At 35.4% G+C, this 10,345-nt stretch overlaps 2 protein-coding genes across 2 annotated transcripts; both read right to left on the reverse strand.

Annotated features, from left to right (window-relative positions):
• Positions 1-59: 59 nt before the first annotated feature.
• LOC114748658 (activating signal cointegrator 1 complex subunit 2-like) lies at positions 60-5,761 on the reverse strand (the record flags this gene model as incomplete). Its single annotated transcript, XM_028937103.1, has 11 exons — positions 5,521-5,761; positions 4,626-4,785; positions 4,461-4,522; positions 3,950-4,000; positions 3,680-3,774; positions 2,903-3,016; positions 2,486-2,551; positions 2,300-2,365; positions 1,687-1,784; positions 986-1,404; positions 60-697 (listed from the first exon to the last, which is right to left on the reverse strand). Coding segments are annotated over exons 1-11 (2,010 nt in total), but the record flags the coding sequence as incomplete, so codon positions are not given.
• Positions 5,762-8,547: 2,786 nt separating this feature from the next.
• LOC114748609 (transcription factor bHLH85-like) lies at positions 8,548-10,073 on the reverse strand. Its single transcript, XM_028937051.1, has 5 exons — positions 9,465-10,073; positions 9,112-9,366; positions 8,933-8,998; positions 8,760-8,825; positions 8,548-8,646 (listed from the first exon to the last, which is right to left on the reverse strand). The coding sequence occupies exons 1-5, from the start codon at positions 10,071-10,073 to the stop codon at positions 8,548-8,550; spliced, it is 1,095 nt and encodes a 364-aa protein (XP_028792884.1).
• Positions 10,074-10,345: the final 272 nt, after the last annotated feature.

Raw genomic sequence — 10,345 nt, forward strand, 5'->3', positions numbered from 1 at the left:
AGCCTCTCCAGTTTCAGTTGGCCAAGATTTCCCTGATTTTGCAGTGTGTTTTCCAATACCTCATTTTCTTCTACGCTAGTGTCTGCTACACTAAAACCCAAATCATCAAAAGAGTCATCATATTCGTCTTCATATTCATATTGTGAGACCAGGGCAGCGGTTCTTAATTTGTGGTTTTCATCGCTAGTATCCAGAATGTTGGCATCGGACAAGTCATCTTCGGATTTCTTCACATATTTTCCAAGTGATTCGGAGGATGAAAACAATGGTCCGTCTGTCTCTTGCTTCCCACAAAAAGCTGCTGCAGTATTGGAGGGCATTGACATAGAGTCTATTAGTTTACCTTTTCCTTTGTCATTTCTGTTCACAGTAGCAGTCTGAGCTGGTTGTACCACATCAAGCGATCTGTCCAAGCATTGCAGATCTTCATGAAGGGTTCCCTCCAAAATCCTCTGAATGACCTCTTCCGGATTACGATCATAGACTTCAAGACATGCGCCTAAAAACCCTTTACCATAATCAGGAAATAGGTCCCTTATTTGACTGATTTTGGACTCAATTATAGCAGCATCTTCATCAGCCTGTAATGGTTTGCTCTCCACAGGGCCTCTTGCAGACTGTGGATCCTTATAAATCTCTTTTGAATTCATAATCCCAGATATATACTGAAACTGTTCATCATCAACAAATATCCAACCTGAATAAAAGCAACTCAATTAGAAAACAATATGTGCAGGGATGCCATCAACTATGACTGTTACAAAATCAAGCTAATAATTGCTAATGAGATAAACTTCATTGAAAGATCAAAGTGATCAAATTCCATCCCATAAATACGTGGGAGAGAGAAGTTTTAAGCCACTTGAAGACTTTTCAGCAAAAAGCTCCGACCAAAAACCATTCTATGCCCAACACAAACTCATGAAAGTAAAGCCATACTAAAATCTTCTGCAAGTAAAACCTGTGCTTACGCAGGATCACTTACCATTATCCCGCAAGCTTTCAACCATTTTCAAAATATTGTAACTCTTTTGAATATGTTGAATAAATGTCTCCTTCTGCTGGTTTTCCTGTAATTGCAGTGAAACTGCATTGATCTCTCTAAATGTTTGAACCAGAATATCTGCTCTAATAACCGGGTCCTCCACAGTGGCAGGAAACATTTTTGTAGAAGCTGGAAGAGGGCAACTATCTCTGAACACCTCATCACTAAGATAGCAAAAGCGCAATAATTGCCAACCAAAGTTCACCAATCTCATCCGTAACATCTTCAAACTTAAAACAATGTTTGACATTCTTCCATCTTGTTCGTCAGCAATAACAGTATGGAAGCCCCTTAGCAACGATGGAAGTAAGGAATCATGCAATCTAGCAAGAAAGCTTAGCAGCTCCTCATTGCCAGAACTATAAGAATGCAAATAAACAGAAATCAAAACTTACAAATAAAAATTTTGATGTTATCAAAACCAATTATAGAGGGCAAGTAATATATGAAAGAGACATCCCTTAGAAAATTTGACATGATGGCCACAAACAGCATACGTAATTACATAACAAATATACCCTCAAACCAGCACCAATCTCAAATGATAATAATTTCACCGTAATTAATATCATTCTTATAACGAAAAATTGTGGCATTCAGTCTTAAAGTAAAATTCCAACAATTTCAGCCATAGAAAATACCTTATTTCAACTGGGCATGAAAAAAATACAGCCGCCAGCTTGTAAGCACTAACAAAAGCATCCATTGATACAACCGCATCATTTATAAAGTCGACCACCTATAAAAACAAATTACATTGATCTTATGTTCAGGAAAGCCAAACAACTTGATTGACAAGTACTTTGCATCTGAAACTGAATACATTCTCTTCCTTGGACACTAATATAGAAACTAGAGAAGGAATTATACAAGTTTCCCAAAAGCCAGTTGACACAGCAAAATTCCACTTCTAACTTTCTTTCAGGTTAGAATGGGGAAACGGATAGCGGATAAGGATTGCATATTATCTCTAAGGAATCTGAGAGGGAGGCCATTGTGTTATATATGAGAGATAGTGAATATACTAGCAATCTACTCATCAGCAGCAATGTATACAAGTTTTCTGGAACTATGACATTAATTCATGGCAATAGTTAAGGCTTGTAAACTGTATCATCTATGTTTGGTGCAGTGTAGTATTCCCTAGCCACAGTCCTACTTTACTTGGGTTTGCTCCATTGCCACTACATCCAATTTAAATTTAAAATATTCACAGAAACAAAAAGATAGCTTCCATAAGATATAAAATCTCACCTCCAGCAGATCAGCTTGAAGCTGAGCAGCACTGCGATCATCCAGTTTTCCAGAAGAAAATAAGACCTGCGTATAATCCCAGAAAATAAAATTACTTCTATTAATGTAACTAATGTTCACATTAACTTGCTATTGTGAGTTAAGTCAATTGTAAGTAACTTTCTAAAAGGGTACTTATGAATTCACTTGAAGTAATTTGAATAGGTCAAACTCATAGATGGTGAAAAGAAAGAGCACGGGGGCATGGCCATACTGATAAAATATGCAAATAAGCTCAATTAAGGATCATTTATTTAATTCAAAATTAAACAAATCATATTCTAAAAACCAAGATTAAACTCAGCATACTTGTTTTGTGCATTCATGAATCGATTGTTCATTACTTGTGAAATTATGAATAATATGAATAGGACTTATGGATAATTGCCCCAAGCAGTTTAACACCATAATTTAATTTATATTTATAGATTAACTAGCAGTATAAGACTCCTAACGTAAACAAACTAATGACAGCTTAGAAAGAGGAAAAAGACTCAATACTGAAAAGAAAATGATAAATGATAGGCATAACATGCTTTCGCATTGTCAATTTATAACAAGTACCTCCAATGATGAACTGCATCTCTCATGCATCGTGTGCGCAATTCCAAGAAAATGTGTAATTACAGCTGTCAGATTATCACAGATCCAAGGTTGAGCATTCAGAGCATTTCTGACCTGGAAGTTGTGATGACATAAGAGAGGTGAAGAGAGAAAGTAACCACAGAAGCTTTTGCCAACAAACATTTTAATTCAAAAGCTTAAGCTATTACTAAGAGCAGATTTATGAATAGTTTTTCATATAATCTCCAACATAAATTCACACTTTTAGGCATCAAACGTGAGCAAAGCAGAAACCGTCCTATGCTGTGCCTTGAGTTTTATTTAAAGACTACATTTAAATACAATTAACTCTTTATATCTTTATTATCAAGTATTCATCTCAAAACAAAGAGGGCATCACTCTCCAATAATAAAGTGTCATGTGTATGATTTAATTAGAAACCATAAAGTTGTTTGCAAAAAACCATACACTTGTCATATTATTATTCGAAAATCATGCACTTAAGATGTTATGATTAAACAAATTATGAACTGCATAAAAACTTTTATTGTATTTAATTAAGAACAACAGGGGACCCCAAGGATTGAGCTCCTGCCCACTTCTTTATTTAGGTTTTGTATTATCTCATAAACCACACTAAACACACACACACACAAAACTTCATATAGTACTTCTTGGAGGTAGTTCTGAAGTTATATATTGAAATTTATGGAACCTAAAGCACATCAAGGTTGTTCTTCATACATATAAAACCATTATTATTAAAAAATTCTTACGAGCAATCTTGTCAACTCTTCATTTTCATGACTATAAATGGCACATATATCTAACAGCTTTGGCAAGTCAAGCAACTTTTTCTCCTGCAAAAGAACTGCAGGCAGAATCAGTAAACAGCAGTGAATCAGAGACCATACAAATATTAAGTTACCGCCCACCAGTAACCTGATTGTGGAAATAATTCTTTCATACATAGGCTATTGTGTTTTAAAAATTACATTAACTACTAGTCAAACAACACAATGATGCACATTTTGACGATCAATTACCACCAGTGGGTGTGACTGACATTTCTGATTCAATGCACGTGCCAGTCACTTCTGTTACAACCATTAAACTTATAGAGTATGAGCAGAGTTAATATCAATTAAATCTTCCATGCCACATAGGAATTTATTCTCGGCAAAAAGAAGCTCGCATTATTGAGCAATATTTATTTTGGAACAAGTTAAGAAATTATTAAAAGAAAACAGAAGGGGTTCAATGTTCAACTAGGGCGTAATATTATCCCAGAAACGTCAGGAAAGAAGAGGACAAACCCAAGAGGACCAAAACTGCAAAAGAGTTCCCTACTCTATCTGCATATCAAAATTAGAAACTCCCTATAAATAACCATTTGTAGAGCACCAACCTGAAGCCATAAGACAATCCGATCTTGTAACCAGGTTACTAAAAAATATGCTATAACAAGATATGTTGCAACAAATAAATCAAGGCTCATGATTTCTTGCTAAAACACATCCTGTTTTCAATGAGGGAAAAAGATAAGAGACAACTCACCTCCATGGTCTCTCACATTGAGGCTATGAGCAACCTGATCACCTGGATCTTTATTAGAAGAACTACAAAACATACATAAATGACAATAAGAGCAGTCGAAACGTGCAGTTGGCAAGAATCCAAAAAAGATAACCAGAATAACAATCAAGCTTCAGAAAAACTTACATGCGATACAATACCATAAAAACACGCCGGCTTAAATCAAGCTCTCCAACAATAATCCCAGCAACTATCCCTTTGGCCCCACGATATGGGAAATCATACCATCTGCTTCTAAATTTTAGAAAGCTGTCCAGAAATTCATGCAAGGAGGTATCAGTAGCCACTGCAAATGTTACATAAATAACATAGGAATCAGGAATTGAAAGATAAAATATGAACTCAAGAAGCACTCTAACTATGGAACATTAATGAGGGACTGCTGTTTCCCAAGATATTTTGCTATTCACGAAATTACAAATCGATTAAATAACTATGCCGATTATCCAAACATTAAGTGATGTTGATTTCATCGAAATAAAAGTTCCATCACCTATTATAAAGGACAAGCAATAAACCTGAGCCTATTTAGGTGGACAAAATTGACAATTTTGGAAGATCATACATAAGAGCTATTCTACAAGTAGTCAAGTTGAAGTTCCCGCCCACGCCTAGCAGGCTCGCACAGCAGCAAAGCTGAATGAGGATTATGTGTTTCTCTCACCCACCAAACCAAAAAAGTTTAAATTTCAATATATTCACTTTTCAATGCAGTTAAATTTCTCGAACGATCTGTTTCGAGGCCCAAAATTAAAAAATCTCGAATGATGTATGCTGTCATTGTAAAGAATAGCTTGGCAACCCTGGCGTGTCCAAAATCAACAAAATACATCAATGAAAGCAATAATCATGGGTAAGTACCTCCTTCCAAAATTCCTTCGGTTTCAACTTAAGCAAACGAGACAGCTCTCTATTTAAAAGATCAACAACTCGCTGAGATTCCACGGGATCCAATCCTCCTTCCTCAGCGCCAAGCCCAGCAGCCACTGCCTCGTCTTGTGGCAAGTAGTTTACAAATTACCAACCTGGGCTCTATTTGACACCCACTGTCCATTGTCTCCCATTTGAACCCTGCCCATCGATGCTGAAACGGAACTGCTGCTCTCAACACGGCCATCCGATTGTTTCGATGAATTTGACTGTCTGAGGGAGGTTGAGAGAGTTGGTTTTGACCCGCTAGGGCTTGTATTCGAATTTCTGGGCACAAATTTTTTCTGGGCTTTGACGAAAACCCTTGTTACCCTCTTGCCTCCCCGGACCATATCGATTCGACATTGTACGAAAAACGATAGTCTGCGACAAATGAAGCGCAACAATTCCACACCCGAGCAAAGAATGCTGATGACTCGGTGGGTTAGAGCAAGCACTTCTTCTTCCCGGTTCTTTTTTTTTTTGGTCCAGAAGAGCAAGTATTTCTTCTTATTCTTTATTCTTGTATAGAACACATATACATGAAATCTATCTATTTATAAAGACAATTTTGCCACTTCAATTTAAAAGATTCCATGATAATAAGATAATTGTGAGATAATAAAAATAATGTGGATATAGAGATGATATATATATATATATATATATATATAACACCAAACACCAAGTGAAGATATATATATACACACACATATGGATGCTATCATTACAATTTTTTCTCAAACAATTTTATAAAATTGTTTTTACAAAACATGTTGAGAATTAAAAAACAGACAAGATTCACATCTTATTTTGGAGTGCACTGAACCCCTAAACAAAATATTTTAATTTAATAGTATAATTTTACTCATAATATATTAAATTTGATGTAATCTCATCCATTTTTCATTTTTTTATGTTATCGTAATTTGGTTACTTTGTATAAAATTATTCAATAATTAATAAAAGGAATTAAAATTATTAGTTTTAACTGTTAAAATGATTAAAAAAAAATCATGATTTAATAAATAAAAAATAAGATTGCACTAAATTTAAAAAATATAGATAAAATTGTATCACTAGAGTGTGAGGTGCACTAGATAAGTGAGAAATAAGATTTAAATGCTGCTTTACTCAATGAAATAGTAAAAAAAAAAAAAAAACTGTTCGAATAATTATTTTAAAAATTTTTATTTTTTGTTTTGTTTTTAAAAAAATTATTTTTAAAATAAGAAAACAAGCTCTAAGATGATCTGTGGTCTACTATAGTCTCCGGGTCGTTTTTGGGCTATGAAACGAACGCCCAATTATGATTATATTGGGCCTCGAGTTGGCCATGTCATTGGAGACCTCCTCTGCATATACTTTAGCTTCTATTCAGTCCTGACTTTGACTTTCCCCTCAAGTTACAAAAAGGATGGATGATTTTTTTGGGCCTCAGGGATAGTTGACGCTGGCCACTGAGTTTGTCACCAAAAAGCAAAAAGAAATTCTTAGCTTCCTTTATTTTTCATTTTGGGTTACCCACCTACACTGCACATAACTCCAGTTCCAAAGAAGAGGAGTTTGAATGCGCACCGTTAAAACAAGACAGACATTACTACTTTCCAATCTAAATGGAGAAACTAGTTTGGGGAATTTATTTTATTTATTAATATAAAATCTTAATTCATTTTATTTTTTGAATTTATAATATTTCTTTTAAATTATCCCATATTAAAAGGATTTTTATTAGTAGATAGTTTTCAATACAAGTGATTATATATATTTTTGTAAATAACTAGTTTAATTATTTTTTAAAATTTCTGTAAATAAGTTATTTAACCCTTACATTTAATTAGGAGCCAAGAGATATATAGAGAGAGAGTTGTCTCTACGAATCGCGATTGGAAAGGAGAAGTTAGAATATTAAACGCAATGGGTGGAGGTCGTTGCCTTATTGTATGCTTCAATAAATATATTTGCAAATGATATCTCAATGAAAAATCCTCAAATCATTATTTTTTGTTGAGCCTAAGATATCTATCATAGAAGTAGCACCTGATATTTTTGTATTGCAGACTTTCTGAATGAATTTTAGTGCTAGTTAAGAGACCTTCCTCATACAGCCTCAAACAATTGACGAGTATTGACGAGAGTATGCGATTTATTTGTCCAGTCGCGCTACGAAGATACAACGCCATCACTTCATGCATAGAATAAATTTAAGGCCATCTTTGTAGCTTACATTGTTGGAACTAAAAGCTACATATAATCAACTAAAAGTAACCGTTTTTTTAATGTGCTTAAGGATCGGTAAAGGGTCTTAATTAATTAATTAATGATTTTTGCCAATTCACCCTTTTAGGTGATATTTTATCAAGAAACAATGACCTTGATTCTATTTCGATTTAACAAATTTTTAATCTTGGTTTGATAAATATAATAAATTACTCCTCTGAATTGTTTTCATTTATGTGTTTGTCCACTTGCAGCTTCCTTGGCAAATCACCGTTGCTCTCAAGGATTTTAATCAAGTTCACAGATCACGTCTTTAACTCATATTGGGCTTATATGGAATGACTTATAAGTAGCTTTTCAAACGTAATTTATAGAATATAAGGTAAATATGTGAGAAGAGTTTTGTATCGACTTGTATGAAAGTGCTTGTAATTAAGCACTTTTGCAACGTTGTTCTAAATAATCCCATTGTCTTTTTGTTGAGTTGTTCTGGATTTGAACCAGTCAAGAGAAGAATGTTCTCGTGGGGAAGTTGGACAGGATTTAGTTTCAAATGCATCATGCAAAATATGAATACATTTGTTTAATATTGTCATGTTGTTTTTTTTTTTTTTGGTAAAGAATATTGTCATGTTGTTTTGAATTTAAATAAATTTACAATTCTTTGAACAGAAGATTAACAAACCCAAGGCTATGGGCCTATAGTTGCCGTATCATTTAATGGGGTCACAAATGTAAGGAACACACAATGCTTGATCCATAAAAATGTGAGAACTGTCTTCATGGATAAGAGGACAGCAGCATTTATATTAGAATATAACAAGTTAGCCAGAGCATATATATATATATAATATCATTATCATCTTTAATTTTCCTGTTTACTGAAGTAACGTTTCAGGATCACAGGTTTCTTCCATCCTCATGTTGGTGGAGAAACCTTGCGGCTGAGATTCAATCCAATGTCAACTCCATTATAAGCAATTGGAGCGTACATCCACAGGTCATCAGAACTTAAAAGCTGCACACAAATAAATCATCCTGAGCGAACTGGTTTGATGGTATATATATAACTTTTGTTTGTGCAAATATCGAAAAAGTTGTCATTTTTCTGCGATGTATGCCTCTTATTACCTTAATTTGGAGCTGCAAAAATTTCACGTAGTGGACTGCCTCTTCAAGCATTGTGCTTATATCAACCTGAACCACCGTTTGCAAAGTAAATCAGTGATCCTAGTCTTGCATATTACTCCCCAACCCCACCCCCACAACCCAAAAAAGAATAAATTAATATGAAGTGTCATCACCTTTGTTCCGTTTGGAACAAGATTCTGTAGGATTCTCAGTCGTTCATTTATTCTCTCTCTTCTTTTCTGCAAGATTCATAACGAAAATGAGTATTATATACAGAGTATACTGCACGTCCACGCCATCTTGTAAAATGACGGAATATTAAATTTTGACGTGAAAGAAACAAATATATTACCCTGGCATAAAGGCTCTGGGGATCTGTTGCTGATCCCCTACTGGCCCTGGTCTTCCCATTTGTGTTTTGAGTCACTAGTGATTTAGACTCTGAGGAAGCTCCTCCGCTATTTTCCTGAGAAGCATTATCGTCCTCTAAGCTGTAACTACTACAGCTCAGTCCATGTAATCCTGTATCAGTCTCTTCTGCCCCATAGCCATTCCCTGAAACCTTGTGGTTCTTCTTTAGCTGTGCATTTTTCTTACTCTTTTGAACCTGAATTTGAAAATCACAGTGAGAAAATCTAATCCTGCTTCCAATCTTAATACTATTGAGTGTTGACAAAAATGTATAGGGTCAAATAAAACACTTACATCTCTTGAGAAACGAGGTTTCTTCTTCTGGTTCTCAGATGCTGAAGCCTCCAATTCTGGCACTTCAAACTTCCCTTTCAGGCGCAACTGTTCGGCAACAAAAGCTGTGACCTCAGCTCGACTTTGATTAGAACTCTCCAATTTGTCCCCTATTCTGTCTTCATTAAAGCTAACAGTTTCTTCCACCAAAACATTTTCCGGTGATGGGATGAAAGTGCCAGTGTCTTTCTCATGCATCATGCAAACATTCATGAACATGCAGGCATCATTTGCTAGTGCCTGATTAGGATCACTGAGATAGTAGTTCATATGGCCCGGGTTGGCACCGAAGAAAGCATCGCCACTACAGTTAGTATTGAAACTACTTGCTTGAGGAATAAGCCGCAAATCTGGGTTGGGAGCATCTAAAGAATTAAAAATGTACTCATTTTCCCCAGCTTCAGGAGCAGAGCGAAATGCAGATTCTATTCCGATAAGCATTCGATCACGTTCACCGGGCAGAAGTGAGCTTTGGCCAAGAAATTGTGGCAAGTAATCATGCTCTTCTGAGGCAAAAATTCCTCGAAAGCAACTCATTTCCCCATCAGGGATGACTCCAAGTGGCTCCATTGTTTTCAGTGTACTGAGAAGCCCAAGGAAAATAATGGCTTTTCTTTTGTGGTCTAATACCACTGCCAAGAGAGGTTAAAGGATGCTTGCCATCAACAAAGACTAGAAACACATTTATACCCATTGCCAATAGTGTTAGCATAAGGATTGACTTCATTTGTGAATAATTTTTTTTTTTAATTCATAATCATTGTGCTCGGGTAGGTCCCAGTTCTCTGTAACTGAACATAGGAGTCCACTGTGGGCCCAATACCAGGCAAATGACAACTCAG

This window comes from Neltuma alba, unplaced genomic scaffold (genome assembly GCF_004799145.2).
Source record: "Neltuma alba isolate B1F8T4 unplaced genomic scaffold, ASM479914v2 tig00000927_pilon, whole genome shotgun sequence".
Lineage (NCBI taxonomy): Eukaryota > Viridiplantae > Streptophyta > Magnoliopsida > Fabales > Fabaceae > Neltuma > Neltuma alba.